The sequence below is a fragment of the Neodiprion virginianus genome, chromosome 6, assembly GCF_021901495.1.
Source record: "Neodiprion virginianus isolate iyNeoVirg1 chromosome 6, iyNeoVirg1.1, whole genome shotgun sequence".
In the NCBI taxonomy this organism is placed as follows: domain Eukaryota; kingdom Metazoa; phylum Arthropoda; class Insecta; order Hymenoptera; family Diprionidae; genus Neodiprion; species Neodiprion virginianus.
The window spans coordinates 15,981,471-16,004,195 of record NC_060882.1 but is presented as its reverse complement, the minus strand read 5'-3'; the positions used below and the strand labels follow the sequence as shown (position 1 = coordinate 16,004,195).

The window sequence follows — 22,725 nt, the reverse complement described above, 5'->3', positions numbered from 1 at the left end:
GCACAATGTGCGATGCCACTGCAGATAACCGTTGGGTGAGAATTTTTACTTTCGCTAATTACGATCTAGGAAATTGACAAATGATCTAGAGTGTAGAAAAATGAATAAAGGGATAAAACGACGAAAATGAGGCAAATTCTTTACGTAACGCGAAAAGAATGCAGATTAAGAGCAGGGGCGTCACTACCAGTATGAATGAAATGGTTTTTTTTTTTTTTTTTTATTTTTCTCCCAGTATTCATCACCTTTGGTGATGTAAGAAAAGTATTGGTTTAGGTTTAAAATCACTTTTTCTAATCTCAAGGAATCTTTACGTTTTCGAAGCTTTGGAATTTACAGATTTTTGGAATTATGTTGGTCTGAATTTCGGTCTATCGGTCTGAGGATCTGTCCGACAAACTCCCGCGATGATCTCAGAAATGGCTCGATGAAAAAACCTAAAACTTACAGGATTTTGCAGGGAAATGATGGGCATGAAAAATTGCCACGTGCCGTACAATTTGAACTTCCGGTTCTACCGAAATAAATTAAACGATTATGTTTTTTCTAGTTAATATATTTATTTAAACAAAATTTATTTAACTTTTTGTAGGACAACATGTTTGATTAATCTTTCTTGACAAACATTTTCATTTGGCTGCCAAGTCTTATCAGTTTTTCACTTGTCCGTTTTCAAGATCATGGCAGAAGTTTATCGGAAAAACCGATAGGTGATGAAAAGTATCGCGAAAAAACTGTTTTTCCGACTTGTTGTTAATAGTAACAATTGCAAGTGTGATTGGTAATTAAACCTCAGTGTTTTTGCTATATAAAATTGATATATCTTAGAAGAGTGATGTCTGAACCTGTTATATTCAATCCATCATAGGGCTATAATTTTTGTGCAATTGGTAAAGTAAAAATTATGATCTAATTATCTTCTCCTCAACTATCGAAGTATATCATAGAAAAATGAGATTTGGGCAATTATGATACCTGTATGTTTCTTCATTGTCGAAGATAAGTTAAGACGTTTCAGTATCAACTTTGTATGTTAGTCAACGAAATAAATAGTCTTGGGTCCAACTTTCTATAATGTTTACTGTACTCGGTGATGCTACACATTGTTTTAAAAGCATTTACTTTCTCAACGATCTGATGGGCATAAAATTCGTGATTTGTATCCATATGTTGTATTGAGGATCTACCAAAGGTACAGTCCAGTCAAAGAGCTATTGAGATAGAAATATGTTAACGAAGGTTTGACAGAGCCACTGACGTTAATCCAGTTGAATTTAGCTTGAAAATTATTCCTCTAATACAGAAACTTTATGAAACCTTAAATTTCATTTACATTAGTATAATTATTCATGACTTTATAGAGATCTTATTATTGAATCATCACTAATATGAAAAAATCGCATCGCTTGACCGTTTCTCATGATCGACGGTTCATTTTGTTCGTAAATGAATTATTTACAAACCAACGAAACCATATTTTTCATTTGATCAAACAAAAACATGATAACTGAAATCATAAAATTATAAGCGATGAATAGTAAACCAATACTTTGATATATTATAAAATACTCTACTCTTACCCAAAATCTGATTTTGTAGATTTGTGGAGGATTCATTTACGAACAAAATCAACCTTAGTTGATTAAAATTGGTCAAGCGATGCGATTTTTTCAGTGTAGAAATAAATCAACAATGAAGTCTCTTCAAAGTCACTAGTAATTGTGCTAACGTAGTTAAAATTTATGGTTTTCATTTTTTTCTGGGTTTTAAACAATATTGTTTGCACTAAATTCATCGTGATTCATTTCAGCAGCACTTCCAAACCTTCGTTATATCATATGTGTCTCGACAACTCTTTATCTGGACTATACGTTTCGGACATCCCTAGGACTGTTACACCTTTGCGGTATTGAATTCGAACTTGTCCCGGTGGAAATCGGTTAACGCTAGCAGGTTGAGCTTTCGACTGCACATGCGCGAGTTTCGTCGGATTTCCATGCGGCCCGTCACCTCAAACTTCAGCTGTCAAACTCGGCTCATGAAAGTTATGCCGGCGATTTGGATTTTTTAGGTTAATCAGATTGCAAGAATTTAATGTAATAATTCGGGGAGACTTGGAAAACTTTTATTGTCAATTTACTGACGACGGCTAAATGTTACGAGTATGACACCTCACGACCCGTAATTATTTTGCGCATGCGCGATCGGTCACTAGGTCACTAAGCTTGCTAAGTTTCACTGTCTCCGTTCGGTATGCGTATGTCATTGTTCCACTATTGAGATGTACAAGAATTCCTTCTGACTCTCGCTTGTTGAACTTAGGACATAAGCAAAAATCGTAGTGACGCCCCTGATCGAGAGCTAAATAAAATGATGTGCATTTGTTTTTGTCAATCACTACGATTCATTACGAGAAATCGTTATGGAATATAAAGATTCCCAATTTTCAAAACAATCTGTGCCTATATGTAATGACAATTGATTTCAATACTTTACTATTAAATATGAACAAAACTATGAAGAATGGTAGTTTTCACGGCGTCCTTCAGATATCTTTGTAAAAAAGAGCGTTCAATTATGCATTGGCACATTTTTCATACACATATTACTAAGCTAGTGAACTTTTTAGAAACTTGTTAAAAAAAAAATAAATAGAATGTATAAATCAGAAAAAGTAACACTTTGTTTTGAGAACCTGACGCGTTATACTTGGTTGACATTACATCCTACATTAGGCTAGTCGGTAAAATTTGGCTTGGCAGAATTGAGAATGGGCGATCCACTAAATCGTATTCAAATAAATTAATAAAAATCAATTTCCAACGCATTCCCGAAAAGTTAGACTTTCGAAGCCTGTGGAGTATGCGCAAAGTGCACTGTTTCTGAACGTTACGGTAAAATGACGTTGGCGCATGCGCACGTTCGAATAACTCAATTTTACGCACTGTCAGTGACAACTTTGGTGCTTCTCAAATTAAACTTTCCTTCGTAGGTGTTGAAAAACTGGTATGTGTTTCACATTCGGATGGGCGATATCTGACTCGTGTGATTACAGTATTGCGGCTCATTGCAAACTGCATGCTTCAGACTCATCGGAAATCGCTAACTCTGCACTTGTAACTCAATATACTATCTCTGAATGCTAGATCTTTACCTCAATCATAAACCCTTCCGCAAGAAAGTTGAATCTTGCCATTAAAAAACATTAGTTTTTACTATATTTCAGGATACAGGGGAGGAGTGGGCAAAGTAGGCCAATTAAGAAAATAATGTTACAAGTATAGATTTTAATATTGTGAAAAGTATATATAATTTGAAAAACTGGTAAATTCGAAAAATTAACGACGGAGCCAGGAATCGAACCTGGTATCTAGCGATGCTTTACCGGAGCCTTACTCCACTAGACCACCTAGCCGCCCTCTAGTGGTCTAGTGGTCTAGTGGAGTAAGGCTCCGGTAAAGCATCGCTAGATACCAGGTTCGATTCCTGCCTCCGTCGTTAATTTTTCGAATTTACCAGTTTTTCAAATTATATATACTTTTCACAAAATGAAAAATTACCTCGAGATTAATATTAATATTGATGATGCATACCCGCATTTCAATATTATACGATCCGCAATTTAATATCAGACGGTCATTGACTGTCTTACGAGCTTCGCACCAAGAAGAGTAAGTTACCAAAATGTAAACACACTTACAGACACTCTTACAATTGTGCTCGAAGAGGAAGAACACTTTCTATATTCACATAGATTTTAATAGTTCGATCTTCTGATTTTAAGCAAAAAAACGAAAACCTGACCGAAGATGAGGGTTTACCGCAAAATTGGAAAATTGTGGGCAAACTAGAATCCACTTTGCACAACTTTCCCCTACATACAGTATCGTGGCATTAGTACCTTGCAACAGATATCTACACGGTGAAACATTAGTGGGCATTGATGTTACGATTTGATAAAAACATTAGGATTATCGGTGATGCATTCTATTGCATACAAGTATTCACGAGGATGAAGTTTATAACGTTAACGTAACGTAGCATAAGCAAAACATTTCACTACTTGAAAAATTTAGTACGACATTGAAGTAGTTAAGTTTGCAAAATACGAGTGTATAGTTTTATTACGGTTTACCGAATTTCGAACAATCCTTAAAATTACAAGACAGCAATTATTCCTAAAATGTATTGTTACATTAACGTCACCAAGTTCAACCTTGTACGCCATTTGAATCTGACTTTAGATTTTACTTTAAAATAAATATTACGGAAACATCAGAGACGAGAACATGGTCGCGAGCTCAAGTTATCCGAAATCAACATGAAATACAACAAGGAAATCAAAATTTAGGAACCAATGGATATTTTCACTTTGTATCAGATTTAAAATGAATCATTGAAATATCGATGTAAGGCACGGATATGAAATTTCATTCACCCAGTCACTTCGCCAGGTTCAAAAAGAAATCAGATTCAAACAATGTTCGATCAACATGAAATACCCCATAGGCATTGGTCATATTTTTACCAAATATTAGCATCAAGGCTCACTTATTTTTCATAGCTAAAGATTCTTTTGAAAATGATTGATCTCACTGTAAAATATAAACTGAAAATGCAGTAAAAACAAACTAAATTCGCCCCTCTTGCACAAGGGTATAGGGTTGAGATAGAGAACTGGCTATGAGCTACGGAAGATTTTTATATGTTTATTTGAAACCGATTTGGAGGGCCGTTCGATCAAAATCCTTTCAAGCCTGTTTGACGATCATCCTAGTATATATAAATTAGGGTGATCCTTATTTAGAGCTCGGACAACTTTTTCATCATACACTCCCCCAAATCAGTTCCAAATAATTCAAGGAGGTCGAATGACAAAAATTTGCCCAAAACCTCAATAAGGACCACCTCAATGTATATGTGTACGTGCACGGTTTGAAACAACGTTTTAATCAAGTATTAAACTTAGGTCAACAATGTTATAATACCGTAAGTCAAATTGACATTCAAAGCCATGTTAACTCGTGTGAATTGCCACGGTTGCAGACTTCCGGATCTTCAATCGTGCAATAAAATTGATGAATGGGAGTATATAGCCGTGTCCTTAAGTCTATCATTTCTCAATCCCAACGCGGGAATTTATTCTTTCTAACATACGACTGAAACGGCGAATTGATTACGCGAAACGTACCGTCGCGGCGTCGTAACAAAATGTGAGATAGAAAAACAAAATCATGGATTGAACACAAGTTTTAAGACGGACTTTTTAGGGTGTTCAACAAAAATGGACAAGCTGACATACTATTTCCAACAGTGCAACGTCGTTGAATCAATAACATATTCTTGAAGACGGTGCATACGAAACATTGTATTAAAGATTTAAAAAAAAACCATAATATCGAGAGTAAATAAGGATGCAACTATTTGAATATATTCATATAATGTTTGTTTTACTCACCGTCTGGAAGCGTTTTGAAGTCCGTGCTGCCGGGCAGACTGTATCCCATGGCGTTGTGCGCTTTAACTTCGACTCTGTAACGTGTGTCTGGCTGCAAATTCTTCAGCCAAAAGTCCGACTTTATGGCGCTCTTGACTTCCTCGCGCTTACAGCTCGCGTCCTGTACCTCCCAGTTTTCTCCGACTAAAGCGATCGGGCAGTATCGGATCTCGTAATAATCGATCGGCTCCCCGTTGTCCATCGGTATTATCCACCTGAGATGAAACTGACGATCGTTGACAGTCGTTGTGTTTAGGATTTCTGGCTTTCTGGGGGCTGATCGCCTGGGTGTCGTAGCGTCGAGACCGTTACCCCAATTACTGTCACCAACTTCGTTATTCGCGCTAAATCTAAACACGTATGATTTTTCCGGCGTAAGTCCTTCTAGAATATAGGGCGAACCTAGAAAACAATATAAATTCTCCATTTGTTCAACCAGTTTTGTGACATTTTTTAAAGTGTTCTTATGACTACTTTGTTTTCGAAGAAAAATTTTGTAAAGTTCGGCAAGCATACGAAAAATTGTTTGCGTTCCGCACGTATAGGTTCACGAATTTTCCATTAAAAGAACAATTCGGTATTATATGAAAAGGACGAACTAAAAGTGTTCGGAAAACCAAGACAAACCGAAAGAAATGAACAAAAAGTCTTGGTTTTGGACTAAAACTCGAAAAAGATTGACTTTGGGGACGCAAGACAAGCATAAATTTTGTATTAAGCATAAAAATTTGTACTGTAAGCTTGTATAATAAATTTTTAGAATGCGTATACTTATTATCGTAATAAAAACCATTTTGTTGTTCAATTGTTTTTGAATCTTGAAAATATGCCTTCTTTGGCCGCCCATTCTTTCACTGCTGCAAAAGCATGTATACCGGGACAATTTCTTGAAACTTGAAAATCAACTGCGTGTGCGCTAAATAATTCAATCTCATTGGTCGGCGAAATCTTCCCGCAGCGATATTTTTGTCTCCGATGCAGGGGTGCAACGTAAACAAAATGTGTATGTTTGTATTTTCAAAGAGCCTAAGCATTAAATTCCGACCGTTCTTTGAAGTATCAACTTTCTGACCCAATAAGAAATATTTCCCAAACGTTTCCAAGTTACCACCTCAATTATTTGCGATTCTAACCTCGAAAATTCGTATAACTGCGTCGCCGCCAGAAACAATTTGACAGCTGAAACTTGGAATGGCCAGCCTGCATGACCAGCCGATAAAGCTCGGGCATGCGCAGTTGATTTTCAAGTTTTAACAGATTGTCCGGGTATGTATATACACTTGGGGACAATGAAGCTGAGACAGCTGATTTTTTACATTGGACAGTTATGTTACCAACACAGAGAAACCTACAGCGACATAGTCGGCCGAGCGCGAAACAAACTCAATCTCAATAAACATAAGATAACCCACGACCGTCGTTGACGTGTCAATCCAACAAGTCATGATCTCTGCGGTATTCTAAGGTTAGATTCGACGGTCATGGGTTACGTTATGTTTATTGAGATTAAGTTTGTTTCCCGCTCAGCCGACTATGGCGGTGTAGGTTTCTCTGTATTGCCAACATAACTGTCTAGTGTAAAAATTAACCGTCTCAGATTCATTGTCTCCAAGTGTATCTACACAAGGGAACACGCATTCATGCACCGATAATTTTTCAAGTGAGTCGGTTATGTTGATGCAGATTTAGCCTGCAGTGTCGCTGTCAGTCGGCCGCTACGTATTTGAATCTGAATTGCCAACATAATCGACTCGGCCGAAAAATTAGATGTGCGTGAATCCGTGCCCTAGTGTGTGCATGGTTGTGAAATTTAGGGAGAAGGGGGTCATTATAATTTTACTCCTTAAAATATCGATACTAAAAGATTGAGTTTTCTTTTATAAAATTTGACATCCTGGACTAAAATTGAAATTGAATCATTTTCAGAAGCTTTATACGAGTATATGACTAGTTTCATGTTTATGGTAACGAATGATAAAAAATTGACGGCCATGAGGTGATAGAGGAAGGAAGACGGGACTGGTGAGGGCAGACACACCGGCTTTTAAGAGTCCTTACAAGACAAGGGACCAGCTGGGTGACACGCAATGCTTAAGGATAGGACCCTTATTTCGACACCGTATTGCAAAGCATTGCCACCTGAATCGAGCTGGGTGATTAAGTAACCAAAGGTTAGTAAAATTTTTGCATTTTCTTCCACGTTTGTTGGTAAGACAATTTTACCGTCACGCACTCTCTCTGTAGAAACGTAAACAAATTTTCATTGTTATTATTACAATCAATGCGATCATTCCCACTGGTCGATTTTTTTGGCAACATTCTTTTCTTTTGCTGTGATAATATAGTGCCATCCGGTCTCAAATAAGAAAGTGGAAGGGGAAACTTGTGCCGCCCCGCTGCAAAGCACACTTGGGGACATTGAATCTGAGACGGCTAATTTTTTACACTAGACAGTTATGTTGGCAACACAGCGAAACCTACAGTGCCATAGCGGGCTCAGCGCGAAACAAACTCAATATTAATAAACATAACATAACCCGTGGCCGTCGAATCTAATCTTAGAATACCGCGGGGATAATGACTTGTTAGATTGATACGTATTACAAGGTTAGATTCGACGGTCCCGGGTTATGTAACGTTTATTGAGATTGAGGTTGTTTCGCACTCGGCCGACTATGGCGCTGTAGGTTTCTCTGTGTTGCCAATCTAACTGTCCAGTGTAAAAAATTAATCCTCTAAGATTCATTGTGCCCAAGTGTACTCTAACCGGCCTCCTCACCGCAGGTAGCGCGCTCTAACGGGCAGGGCGAGAAGAAAAGCAGTTAGCGGGCCGCCACGAGCTTGGGCAAACGCGTACCTATTCTAAAAAGCTGTATTTTGCTAATAAATTAACCGTAATATTTTATTCCTTTCTTTACAAATTACCACGCGTATTTATTTTGATACCCGGGCATCAGTTCGAGCTCTGATACGTTACAGTAGTTTATTTTTATTTCAACAAAAATTCAGTCAAGAATCACAGAAAATATAATTTTGCAGATTGCAACAAAATAATCGAAAATTGTTTTTTTCGTACCCTTTTGTAATCAATGTTATTTGTAATTATAACGTACTTGCTTTTCAATGTCATCTGAGGTTCGATCCCAAATCGAAATATTTTGGCATATTTTTACTAAGAATGGCATGTAAAATGTAGCCATTCTTCCCTTTTTCACATTTGAGATCAGTGGACTTAGATATGAGTGGATATTTGGATCCAACCAGCTGGCGAAATTCAAAAAAGAAAATTAAAAGAGCAGGGCACACTGCCAAAAGTGGGTAGTTTTTAAGGAGAAAAGGTGCGTTTTAGGCCTTGGGGCACATCTAGAAGAAACCTTCTGTTTTAGACCGCTAATAAGGTAGGCAAAGAAATGGGTTACTTTTATGAGAATAGGGAAATCACTGTTAATGCATTGTGATTTGCATTAAAGTGCATCCTCCCCACCCAGAATCATTGACTTTATGGACTTGTGATTTGTCGTGGATTCTACAAAATAAGCCGAACAATAATTCGTTTTGATTTTGTTTATCTCGATCGATTCAGAACTAATAGGTACAGAACGCTTTTATAAATAATTCGATTTGTATTTTACTCCGGAATATCACTTCTGGTAAAAAAAAAATCGATGCAATGAGGTAAATCAGTAATCTTTTATCATTAATATTTCAAATGGAATCCCTCTCCATTTCGGGAAAAAAAACCGCATTTGCGGATAGAAAACTGCATTCTCACACATTTTTAATTTGACAACTTACCCGTTGTCATCAGGTTTTAAAAAAACTATGACCTACGATCCGAAAGAAGGTTTTTATCGCTCAATACCATCTTACTTATCGAGCAAAAAAAAAATGATAACGCAAATTCAAAAATAATGTACGAATCAAAAGAATCGGTATCCCAAAGATATTGTTAATTTCCAAGAGCAGAATGAAAAATTAGTACCACGAAAACCAAAAATTTTTTGTTCTGAAATATTGTAAAAAAAATGTCAGAACAATATTTGTCTCCCTGTAGTGTCAGTAGAACTATATTCATGAATCCTTTCGGTTATGCCGTTTATCTAAAAATAGTCTAAAGCTTAGACGTCATTTGAGTATGTGGTGGTGCAACGGTAAATTTGAATGAAAGCGCATCAATTTATCATAAGTTAAGATAAAATCACAGCAGGCTCTCGTTCGTTGTATCTATTTTCGAGGACTTTGCTCTGTATAATGATTTAAAAAAAGAAACTCATACGTCGTTTTATTCATGGTCTAGTCATTCAAACTCTGACTTACACTAGTTTCAGTAATCGTATATCGCAGATAAAAGGAGTGAATGAATTTTCAACAACTACGGAGTACAAAAGAAACAAAGTCGACTAGAGTTCAAAACCTGATAGATGCCACAATGATCAATTTTTTTTAGATACAGTAAACTCATGATCTTGCTGCGACTGTCGACCTAGCCTGAGTGGTTATATCATTATTCTGACTCAACTGAATAAGGTCAACAACTTCGAGGTTTACCTAAAATTCAGTGCACCGTAATAAAGCAATGAACATTCATATTTTGTAAACACGAATCCTCCAAAGTCATTTCAAAGTTAGGAAATAGTTAGTAATTTTTTCCAATGATTAGTTACTACACAACTGATGCTATCAGCCACAGTTAGCGATCAAAAGTACTAAACTTCTTATGAATAAAAATACTTAGTGCGGTTTGATGTCTAAGAATCTCTTAAAGTATTAGCTGTTCATGGGGTTTATCAAAATTTTGATCACTGAGCTCGACTGTCTTGTTTTAATAAAAACCGTAATTTTGGCTACTAGCTTCAGCTTCATTTGGCTGCCGTAACGTCACCGATTTCAATCTTGTAGAATAATGCATTTAGTCTTCTCGTAAGAACACCGTTCAACGACTGAATAGTCACTAAAATAAAAAATATTTAAAGAAATAGCTCACCAACAGCCCAAGTCTTGTTTTTCGCAGATGACCAGATATGATTGATCTCCTTATATTGAACTGTGATGGCTTTTACGGGCAGGTCAGGATGTGTTGGTGATGGCAGGAGTTCGAAGCTGACCGTGGTAGCAGTGATCTCGGATATACGAGCCTTCATAAGTTTTCCCGGCTTTTGGCCTTCCTTGAGACTGAAGGTATACTCTCGAGTTCCATGTATGTTGGAGGCAATACACTTATATTCATTGTAGTACCTACTGTCCCGGGTATCGATATTGAGAATGGATTGCGGGCCGTTACCGATTTGTCTAAACCTCGGGTCGTTGACGGTATCGCGAGTCATGAACTGCCACCGAATCGTAGCGTTCGGTATGCTGTTGGCGATACAGGTAAGGTTTACGGGGCGCTGGTTCCAGGACCACACAGTGTGGTTGGTCATCGACTCGAAGTTAGGTGGATACTCGACAGTGATGTGTCCGTTTTTCCAAGCGTCGCCGCCCTTGTTGTGAGCCTTGCACTCGTAGAGTCCATCATCGGAACGACGAAGGACGTCTATCGTCAGTTGACCGGTCGTGACCCACGATGCATTGTCAATCGTGTTCTCAAGAAAGATCCTATCGTTGTCCAGCTGCCTGCCGACGACGAACTCCTTGTCTGACGTATGTTTTCTGAAGGTGACCACAGGCGGAGGTCGGCCGAAAGCTTTGCAGGTCATCACCGCCTTCTTGCTGACAGCCTCGGTCACGTTAAGGTACTCCATGATCTTGGGTTTGACGATTACCTCTATCTGGATTACATTGGTCGCCTCACCGGCCGCATTCTTAGCCTTGCACTGATACTCCCCGGCATCGTTGCGATTCGCGTTGGTTATCATCAGTATTCCCGTGTCTTCGTCGACCCCGAACCTGTCCGCCGTCGCCATGTTCTGCTGCGTCAATGACTTCACCCAGGAGAATTTCGGCGGGGGTTTTCCCGTCGCCTTGCAAGCAATGTTCGCGTTCTCACCTTCGATTATCTCTACCATCGATTCCAGTTCCTGGATCTCAGGTCGAATGTGCACTTCGACTCGGATTGCTCGCGTGTCGAGCTCGCCGGTGGTAACGACTGAAGCTCGGCAAGTGTAAACGCCGTCGTCCGATTCTTGCACGTTCTTTATTTTCAGTGCGTGTGTCTCAATTATGTAGTGATTATCCGTCGTTATCAAATCTCCGTTGTAGAACCAGTCGACCGTCGGCGATGGTCTCGCCCGTACGTTGCACTTTACTGCGAAGTCTTCACCCAGTATTGGATACTGGTTTAGAGGCGCGTCAACCCAGGTTATTCCAACTGTGGATTGATCGAAACAAATATTATCTTACACACCATATTTAATATTTTTTCTTCTTCCACACTTCGAGTTATATCTTTACTTTACAGGTATTTCACGTTAGAAGTCAAAGGATTTCACTGTGTTCTATAGAATCCCGTATAATAAATTACATAGAATTTGGTACAACGTCGCATCGAATATACTTCCTGGATCTCAATCTTTGTGTACATTGGACTTCGAGATAACCATTTTTATTATATTTTTTTATTCTTTACTTCAAAATGATTATTGATACGCATTAGTAAAAGGCAAGTTACCAATTGTCTGGATCGTAATATTTTTGGAGAGAGTCTCGGTGTTGGCATAATTAGCCTTGCAGGTATATTGACCATCTTGTTCTTCTTGCAGAGAATTGAAGAAAAGTGCAAGTCCATTACCCGGATGAGTTTCCGTGTACATTGGCGGCTTCGAAATTCCACGAATAGCGCTGTCGAAGTTTGAGAAGGGAAAACATGTAAGTTACAAGTCAATAAACAATGACAGTGATTAAAATATGGTGCATGAAATTTTTGTTAGTGAAAATTCAACAACAAAAATCACAATATATCCGTTAGCGATAAAAATGTTATAGCTGGTTTTTAATATAAATTGTATACATCAAATATTATACATAGACGATGGACACTTATTCACAAGAATTGACATCCTGATCGCGCAACACCAATGTAGCCATGGTGGCTATTTTTTCATTTTATTACTCGCCAGACAAAGCATGACGGTTTTAAACTTGCAAATTATATTCCCAGAATCATCTGTGATCACATCGGCAAGCATACGTGCATGTATAAGTTACAAGTTTCAATCATACGAATACGCACGTACGTGTTCAGTGCGGAACTTTGAAATTGACAACACATTACGCATAATTATTCGCCTAGCGTGTAATAAATACGGAACGACACGAATACAGATGGGAAAGTACATGACGACGATAAACCGAGCTAGGCTGGATTAGGTCAAGAATTGCATAGGCAAGCTGAATTCAAATTGGTGAGAATTAGACTCCGTCTCCACCGACAAAGATAGTTCAACTTTTCGTGACACATAAGTATTTGGCAAAATATTGAAGCAATCATAATTCTGATCTCCAATAAAAATAGGTATAAATTTTTTAAAGAATTTACTCATTGAATTCAGCAACTTCAATGCTTTCTCTTCAATCACAAGAAAGTAAAAAAGAAATAAAAAAATGCAATTAAATGAAGAAGAATAAGGAAATATTGATAGCATGAATTGTGATTATCGTGAATGCGAAACAGGAATATTCACAGTATAATATAAATTTTCAGACGTAATTGTGAGATATATTTGAAGTTGTTTGCGACGAGAACAGAATGTTGATAAATGAAGTTGATGAGAAAAAAAAATATAGTAAAAATATCTACACTTGTTCTCAAATATGACACGGCAAAATGTGCTAGTTTATACCTACAAGGCAATATAATCAACAAAACTTCAGAAAACCGAGCAATTTATTATTGTAAGTGAATAATTGGTCAGTGCAATAGAAAAACACTCACAAGAGACATGAGTTTGGTATTCCCCTCCGATTTTGTTGCAACTCATGTATATTGCAGAACATTAAAAACTAAAACAAATGTATTTTTTTATCGGCGGAAAAACTCTTCAAAGAGGTGAAAATTCCCAAAGATGCGCACCCAATGGCGTGGTTTCTCAGTTTCGGATAGAAGCGCTAGATGTATTTGAATGAGACTAAGGCTAAAATGATTCACTCGTGAATAGAAACATTTTAGCGTTGGTTTCGTTCGAATACATTACGCGCATCAAGAAATCACCCTGTTGGGTGCCCACCTTTGGGAGTCGTTTTCATCTCTTGAAACCGTTTTTCTGCCGATAAAAAAAAAAAAAAAAAAAAAACTATATGTGTTTTAGTTTTCAATGTTCTACAACATACACGAGTTGCGACGAATTTGAAGGGGGATACCAAACTGGTATTTCTTGTCCGTAAGTAGTTATACAACGTGAAAATTTCAAGGGGGTATGTACACCTCGGGATTTTCTGGACGTTACCGTTATATTTTTCACTATTATGATTCGTTATGATATCGGTGATTGAACCGTTATTCATTCGACAATTTTATTGAAACAGAAGTAAAGAAACTGTACTGTTCTCAAATGACGAAAAATGTGCTTCAGACATTTTCATATCCGGATAAAGCGGAAAGATTAATGCGGAGCAACTTACTATGAAATGAAAAAAGGTTCATGAAAAATGTGAAACAATAACATTAGACGTGCTATTTTGTTTTGAGAAATTAATGAATGGTTCGTATCTTACACATACATGCCAACGAAGTGGATTGGCGAGAGTGCTGTGGTGCAATTACGATATCTCTATTCAAAGCCTTATTCTCAGGTATTCTAAGCGGTTAACTTCGAACTTATTCAATATTTTTAATTTTTGGACAGCACATCAAGAGATGCATGACTAAAGCTCGAAAATTAAAACCAGGCAGCACCAAACGCAAGTTTAGAAATATTCACCATACGGTAGATATTGAGACCTGCCATTCTGTAGTTTATTTAAATATGAAAACCGAATGGTTAACCACTCATCGGTTGTGTATTTACCAAATTAAAAAAATTGCAGAATTTAAAAGCAATTTAAAGGATTTCCAAAGATTTCGTGAGTGCTATGCACCAGATTCCAAGGGTGATCAACCTCACAATGAAAAATAATTGTTTCAAGAGTTGTATATTCTCCATTCCCTGCAGTTATCGTAAGGAATATGAAGTAAGCCGTTGAACTGGCTTTATGTACTAAGATCTTGAAATCTATGTATACCACACAGCTTCATGTCGGCGCAGACTAAACAATGAATAATTTTCTGTTATACGTTATAGATAAGCTTGCAATATTAGTATAATTTAATAAAATATACGGTGTTCGGGTAAATGTATCTCCGTTTACAAGTTTTGTGGAACGACAAAGACAGCTCAAGTATAATTTATTTAAAGCTACTGCAGCTGCGTCTGCTTGTGAATTTGAGTATCAGAATCAGAGACATTCTATTTTTGAATAATCAGAGATTTAAAATGAAATTTTCATCGTCTGACTCAATTCCTCGCGTTAACTGAGTGAACTTTTATCTCACAAAAAGACATCTCAAAATTAGTAAGTTTAGGGTACATACAGCGTAGTATTTGAAAATCACCCCACATGCAATATCCGTTCAATGTATAGAACAATAACCGATTACAGAGGTGTACATACCGCCTTGAGTGGAGTTAGGTTAAAAAAAACTTTAATTGCCATAATGATTTGATTGTAATTAGTTGATTTTCATCAATACTCGCCTTTCCATTGGCAAGACGCCTAATCTGCTTGTAAAAATTACAAACGATTTTTCATTAGTGTTTCATACTATCTTTTGATTTATATAAGAATAATAATGCGATAGAAAAAAAAAAATCCATACAGAGAAAAAAAGAAAAAAAATTCAAATATATATGTATAATATACGTATATGTAAAAAAATTTCTTTCGTCGACACAGGTCAGGATTCACAATTGTTTTATTAATTCATATGACAAACGACGTTTCGGTCGGGCTGTCCGCCAACCATCTTCAGGATCATTTTTTGACATTCTACAGTCTAAGGCGTTGTATTTAGCGCCATTGCGGAGGAAGTCACTTCCTGACCTATGTCGACGAAAGAAATTTATTTAACTGCATGATGGTCACGAAATTATCATCTATATAATATATATATGGGTACATATAGTAATTCGTGATATATGAAAAAGGGTTGGATCAATCACAAGTTACCTGAAGGGTTCGATCTCTCGATTCTGGGAGTCGAACCATTTCATGTCGCTGATCAGATTGGGTTTGGTGACGTTGGGCATACATGTCAACAGGATGCTGGATCCGATGGGTTTGATTAGAACCTCGCTACTCGGCAATATATCTAGATGGTCGGCATTTGCGTACGCTGAAACATACAGGTTGAAAAAAAAAATTAGTCAAACAAATATAATGGCCAAGAAAAATATAACTAACGATAAGTTTGTAGTTAGAAAACGTTGATAGAGAAATTAACGTATCGCATCTTGAAAATAATCTTTTAGGCGATGATTTTTCTACAAAATACGTCGTTACATTAACGTACGGAACTTCAACCATGTGAAATGTGTGAAAGTTTCGTTTTTGTTCACGGCTGTATTACAAAATATTTTTTGCTGTACAGTTGGATGACCAACGCGCAAAGATCTCCTTCCTTTCCCACGAACCTCGTGCACAGTTACGCAACCTGCTCACCATTCTGCACAGACCTCGAGCTCTCATTATATGTAAGCGCGCTTTTAACGACTTTTGTCTAGTGGTCAATATCAGCGAAAGTGCTGATTTATGTTTAACCGTGATGTATGAATCTGTAAAGTAAAGAATTAGATCTAAGAAAATGTGCACTGAAAAATGTAGACGCTAGTTTTCAGGTGTTCCAATTCTCTAAAAGTCGTCAACGCAAAGAAACGTTTTCAACAAATTATATTTTAAAAATTTACGACTCCTGTCTTTTGCAAGATTAATTAATTTCGGGGCGATTAATATTGGGCAGTTTTGATATCGACGATACCGCGATTTGCGCGGAGTACCGATTTCCTGATTCTTTACAAGTTTTCTTGCATCCCGTCATCATTTCAGATTTTAATGCGTACGTGTATAATACAAATTGGTGACTCAGATACGATATACACTAAATTAGGGACGGCGCCCGCGTAAGGTGCAATTAACATAATTAGCAACTCCAAGTCCCAAAAGTCATGTAGTAATGGGTAACGCGATAGCGGTGTTCTACGGTGATTATAAAAAGCCTCTCAATGCCACCGATAAAAATTTTCGTGCAATTTTTGTAAACTTGACATTGAGCCAAGTTAACGAAACTGTTTGTTTAGTCTATTGTTAGTCGGATGATGTCTTACGGCTGGAATATTTCACTTTTGGAGGTTCCATACTTGTGAAGGAGTACAAGCAAATTAAGGATACACAGAGCTTAACGTCACCGGTCATTGCGAGACGCGTACGTATGTGGTGCTAAACTTGATGCTGATTCAGAAAATACAACTGTCCGAAGCTACTCTAACGCCTGTAAACGCACGGACCGAAATATAAACGTACCGTCACCCCGGTGAGCCCGAGGGAATAACAGGAAACGCTAATTAAGTTAATTAATGTGAGTAAAAATGTCGAATTATAATAGCTAGGAAATGTTGAATAATTCAGACGCCGGTCGTTTTGTCCCCACCAGCTGCACAATGTTCGCAATAATTGTCTAGTTGCTTTATACATTTCCTGTATTATAATGCCGAACTAACGTCGCATGTGCATTCTTCGAAAAGATTCCACGTTATTTTATTCTATCTTCTTTTAATTTTATCATGCGAGATAACTTCTGTTCATTACAAACGTTTTGTTTTCATTTACGAGGATACCGGGTCACCTTTTCAATTATTCGTTCAGATATTGTGATAATATCTTTCGCCTTGGCTAAATGCGGAGTAAACAAAGCGAGTGATCGAAGAAGCACGAAGTAGCTATTAGTAAAGCCACTATAAAGATATTATTCATCTCATTCAAAAACACAGTCTTCCTATCCAAAACTTGAATATAAATTGGGTATGACGTACTTTTGGTAATGTTGTCATCTTAGACAGAACTGTTTTTTTTCCAAATTGCAATCAACGCTGTAAAAAATTTCAAGTAACATTCCAGTACCGATACGCGTTACATATTTAGCTCGTGATTGCCGTTGCTCGTTAAGAATGATAACGACGGGATTATGCTACGCGTAACTTCAGAGGGATGCCGTCACGGCAGGTCTCTTCAAATTTACTACCCCGTACGAAAAATTCCCGGCAGTGATTCCCGCAGGTAATTGGCGAGAAGTACGCGCTGCTGGCAGTGGTAAGATTGGCTCCTACAACGTGATAAGGCGAAGCCACCCTTACGCATCAACGAAACGACGCAACCCGTCGCTTCAAGACTCAGCGTACATTCCACCAGGGTGCACCAACTCCCGGAGTTTCGGACGCGCGGCCCGACGACGACGACGACGACGACGACGACGACGTCTTATTTACGTTAGTTAGGGTTTGTTGGCCAAGCCACCCTCCGAGGCCATTCATTGGCCGACCCTTAATGCATACAGCGCCTTCTCTCTTAGCCGGTCACCAACACCACCTTGGTCCGACTATTTATACTTTGTAGGTACGTACGCGCGGATGAATGTGTACGTGTGCAGTAATACACAAGGAGTAAGTCACAGAGGGGCGTGTATATAATGTACAAGTAAAAGTTTGCCTATGTATACCATCTAGATTCCCTTACCTCCATGGCCCGCGGAAGGGTCGATGCATACACACAAGGGAGACGCGAAGGGAGAGAATTGAGCAAACTTCGTGACATGTTACTTGAAGTGGAAGTATCCGATCTTGGGTCGAGCTAAGGGGATGAGAATTTTATCAAATTCCGATATCGAGGTAACGCGATGCCAGCTTCTGGGAGGGTCTGTAGAATTCAGGATAAAGGGGGGGATGAACCCGGGACCGTATATATAACGAGAATAAGAAAACTTTCTCGATTAGTCGAACCCCGATCACGATGATTGGTATAATGTGTAATAGTTTGTTGGATTAGATTCTTGATAATCTATACGGATTAAGCTAAGCAGATTAAACCCAACCTGTAGAATTTTTCGAAGTCAAATTTTTACGTTTCAGCCTTGAGGGAGGCCCTCATCAGAAAACTAAAAATATTGTTTATTGATAAAGATAATAAATGACTTTAGTTATGGTTTAATATTCAGGTGCATGTAAAATATGTTAAAGTAAACTTACGTTTAATTGCTTAAAAAACCACATTAAAGTAGGAGAAAAAAAAAACCGCCGCAAGCGGTAAAATTTAAATTACGAATTCATGGCAGAGGTATTATCAATCGGACAAACAATCAAATCCAAGTGACAGCCCCGTCATCATCTTGTGAGTGACAAGGTTATTGTTAACTCTCCCATAAACAAACTTGAGCTTTCGTTTGACGTTGGTAAGTTTATTTTAACATATTTTGTATGCAGACGGAAATTTTTTATCTTTATCAGTAAACAATATTTTTAGTTTTCCGAGGACGGTCCCCTTCAGGACCAAAATGTTGACGATACCTTCATTGATCTTTGACACCGAGAAATTCTACACATATATTCAACATACGGTCGAGAAATCGTTCAGCATTAAATCCAACGGACATATAATTTGATCCCGCGCGCCGATCGATTCTGCAGATTCGATTACAGGAGAAATTTGGGATGAAACGTAAAATTTAGACTATTTTCAACAAGATGTTGATGCAAAAATATTGAACATTCTGCACAGGAGAAAAGTTCTCAAACAAGGGAAGCTGTTTATTGTTCTCTACTTGTTACTGCCAAAACATACAGATAACCAAACTCTAGGTTAAACAGATCAGAAACACATAATGTAATCATTTTCTTAATCTTTATTTAGAAATCGCTCTAACCAATAAGTGCAAACCGTGTATGGTGTTTGGTACGCAAAAGGACGACTGGATTCCCTGTAAATGATAACAAAATTCAAAATATAGAGGCTGAGCGTTGAGGATCATTGGGCCCCACGGACTGAATCAGAAGTTCGGAGAAGAGAAAGTATCGTGTCAATAATCGAGTCCCACAAAATTACGAAAATTACTTGTCTATATATTGTCTCTATATAATAACTATATTGTGATACAAGATTTCCTTTGAACACTTTCAAGACAATTTTTGGGGATCTGGTTAGCGAGACAAATGAGTCAAAGAACAGAGTTAAAAACAGTTTGATTGTTTTCAACGTTCAATTACATAAAGTTTTCTCAGATTGTTCATATCTCAGCTTGCGTTATTCGAATTTAGTCTGGTTAAATTATATTACATAGTGGAGAAACTGTTTCATTTGTATCACCATCGTTGGCGCAAATAACATTGCTGAAGATTGTTCAAAAGGCCTTTTCTCTTTTCCTAACGTTAGATTATATCATTTAAAACAAGCTGCGTACGTAAGTCGCAGTAAGATTGTTCCAGACTCTGCAGTAGCATGCGCATAGGTACCAGACCTCGAATGGAACAATTACGCGCGTTTTACGGTAACAGGACCCCTACTGCTGCGTTTATTTTGTTCCATCAGCAGGGAACGTGGTCTCCTCGACAATCATACTGACCCGAGTCTAGACTAGACCCCGTGAGTATGTTTGGCTACAGAGACCGAAGAGTCGCCGCCTGCCTCTGAAACTGGCTGCAACGTTTCAAATGAAAACCCTTCGCATATATGAATTATGATAAAATGGCGATATGTGTCTCACAGTAGGCATGTGTGAGCGCCATGTGTGCGACGTGATATTGTATAGTGCTCCTTGGATTGTATAATAAACTTAAGAGTGTAACACAGCGTAAATAGATTAGGTAACTATACTCGACGATGAAAATCTACGCATGCCGCCCAGACATTTTTCACACGTGTGCCTATCACCTATGTACACACTGCATGCGTCGTAAATCTGCACATTTATGTAACTAGATATTATGATAATTTCAGCCGTAATCGGAATGATAATCACGAGCACAGCAGCTGCTCGTGTTGCTGATGCAGAATAGGTGCAAGTTTTGAAACCTCTTATCTAGTGACAAATATAAACGCACGTAACACTTACGATACATTGACAAAATTATAATATGATGAGATAAATACAAGGATTGTAAACTAGGAAGTGCAAGCTGAAAAGTTGGACTCTTTACTACAAGTTAACTTTGCCGTGATCACTTCTAGTAAACTCTTTAACTGAAGTGGCTAAGAGCATGTAAGCAAATTTCTTTTCACCTTCTAAAAAAAGTCACCGTATAGAAATTGCACAATGTTAAGAGTTCGTATTCCTCCTCGTAACAGTCAATGTTCGTGTCTACAGTTCAAAGAAAAGCCTATAGCAAAAATAACAAGAGAAGAGATAAGAGTTCAACCTGAATTATTAAATAAATTATCGTAAGGGTTACTCGTAGATGTGTGCAGAAATTCACGACTCTCTCGTCGCTTTCTCATTATACGTTATTCAAATTTCAGATGGTTGTGCACTTCTCTTTTGTGACTAGAAAAAGTGAGGTGCGAGTTTGAAAAGTTTCGCATATTTATTCGATCATCTCAATTCCATAGAAAATGTACCTGCGGACACGCCATAAATGCCTACAGTGTGAATTGCTAACGACGGAACGGTCCGTCGTCTGCTGCAGTTTAATGCGCATGGTTTAAAATCCGAGAGAAATTGTTTGCCAGGGCGACCAACCATCATAAATTCAGTACGACAGTTAGCCGCAATGTATGTAACCTCAAAATTGTAACAGCTATCGACGTTGAACACAATTGCCCGCGACAACTGTCGAAATTGTTGAGGTTACGTTCACGACGGTTGGTCACCCTGACAAACAACTGCTTTCGGATTGTAGCGCATGCGCATATACGAAAATGGGGCGAGAAAAACGAGCTGTGCTTCGAAGATACGAGGCAGACAGTATCCGGTACACTTGGAGACAATGAATCTGGGACGACTTATTTTTTACACTAGACAGTTATGTTGGCAACACAGAGAAATCTACAGCGCCATAATCGGCCAAGCGCGAAACTAACTCAATCTCAATAAACTTAACATAACCCATGACCGTGGAATTTAACCTTAGAATAATGCGGAGATGATGACTTGTTAGATTGACACGTACTCTAAGGTTAGATTCGACGGTCATAGGTTATGTTAAGTTTATTGAGATTGAGTTAGTTTCGCGCTCAGCCGACTATGGCGCTGTATGTTTCTCTGTATTGCCAACATAACTGTCTAGTGTAAAAAATTAGCCGTCTCAGATTCATTGTCCCCGAGTGTACATACCTCTACTTCCTATCGCGCATAAATACACTACAAAAAAGGGAGAAAAACAGAGACGAATTATTTGAAATATTAACGCAAGGGTTTAACTCTCGGTCCCAGGAGCACATTAAGGGAGAACCTGCAGACTCCGCAGGGTCGTAAACGAGTAAAAAAATTTCATATTTTCTGGGTTGTCGTCGCCATGGGGACGCCACGTGCACAGGACGATGTCTCAGCGAAAATATTGACGTCTTTTTCGCTGTGTCTGGACCACCGGGTGCCACCAGCGGGATAACTGGCGAGACAAGGAGGGCTAATATTATAGAAAATACGGAAACAGAGGGGATGAAGAAAACGTGGAAGGCATAAAGTGGGATTCGGAATGACGCGATGGAGGAAGAAACTAAAACATATATACCTGATACTGCGAATGTATGGTGGGATTGTGGTGTATGCGCACCCCACGAGCCGAAGGGAGGAGAGAGGGTCGGGAAAACTCTGGAAGTGAATTATTTAAGTCGAGACCAACCCCTGCGCGAACCCCGCATCAACCGTGCGCACTTTTAGCGAAATTTAATTTTCACCCAAGAAAAGAGAACCGCCAACGTCAGTCAGTTTCGGTTTGCGGTATAGACGCCTGTGTGCATACAATAAGGATATGTATAGGGTCCCAGCGCACTGGCATCGATCAGCCCAATTCACATAAGCTGGAACGAAATTACATCCAGAAGTGCAAGGATAACGCACGAGGGAGGTAAAAGTTGGATCCAGATGTTCGTTCAAGTTTCGCTCGATATTGACAATAATCAATATACAATCACTTATTACTGGGATTAACGTTGTCATTCTTTGGAGAAGTAATGTTTATAAATTTTATTTGTCGCGGTAGAAAAATCATGGAAATCAATTTTTGAACAAGCTAACGACTGTCACTCGAAATCATGTTGAGCAACTCGCATATTTC

At 38.2% G+C, this 22,725-nt stretch overlaps 1 protein-coding gene across 4 annotated transcripts in view; it reads right to left on the bottom strand.

Moving 5' to 3' along the window:
* The window catches only part of LOC124308222 (fasciclin-2), a 75,247-nt gene that overhangs the window by 16,291 nt on the left and 36,231 nt on the right, over window positions 1-22,725 (bottom strand). For 3 of the 4 annotated variants that reach the window (XM_046770725.1, XM_046770727.1, XM_046770728.1), the window contains exons 2-6: window positions 15,638-15,803; window positions 15,166-15,189; window positions 12,105-12,274; window positions 10,482-11,804; window positions 5,459-5,899 (exon numbers count right to left, since the gene is read on the bottom strand). In XM_046770725.1, the coding sequence (XP_046626681.1) occupies window positions 5,459-5,899; window positions 10,482-11,804; window positions 12,105-12,274; window positions 15,166-15,189; window positions 15,638-15,803 (2,124 nt within the window). The remainder of the gene's footprint in view (window positions 1-5,458; window positions 5,900-10,481; window positions 11,805-12,104; window positions 12,275-15,165; window positions 15,190-15,637; window positions 15,804-22,725) is intronic. The other variant, XM_046770726.1, reaches the window with a different exon arrangement.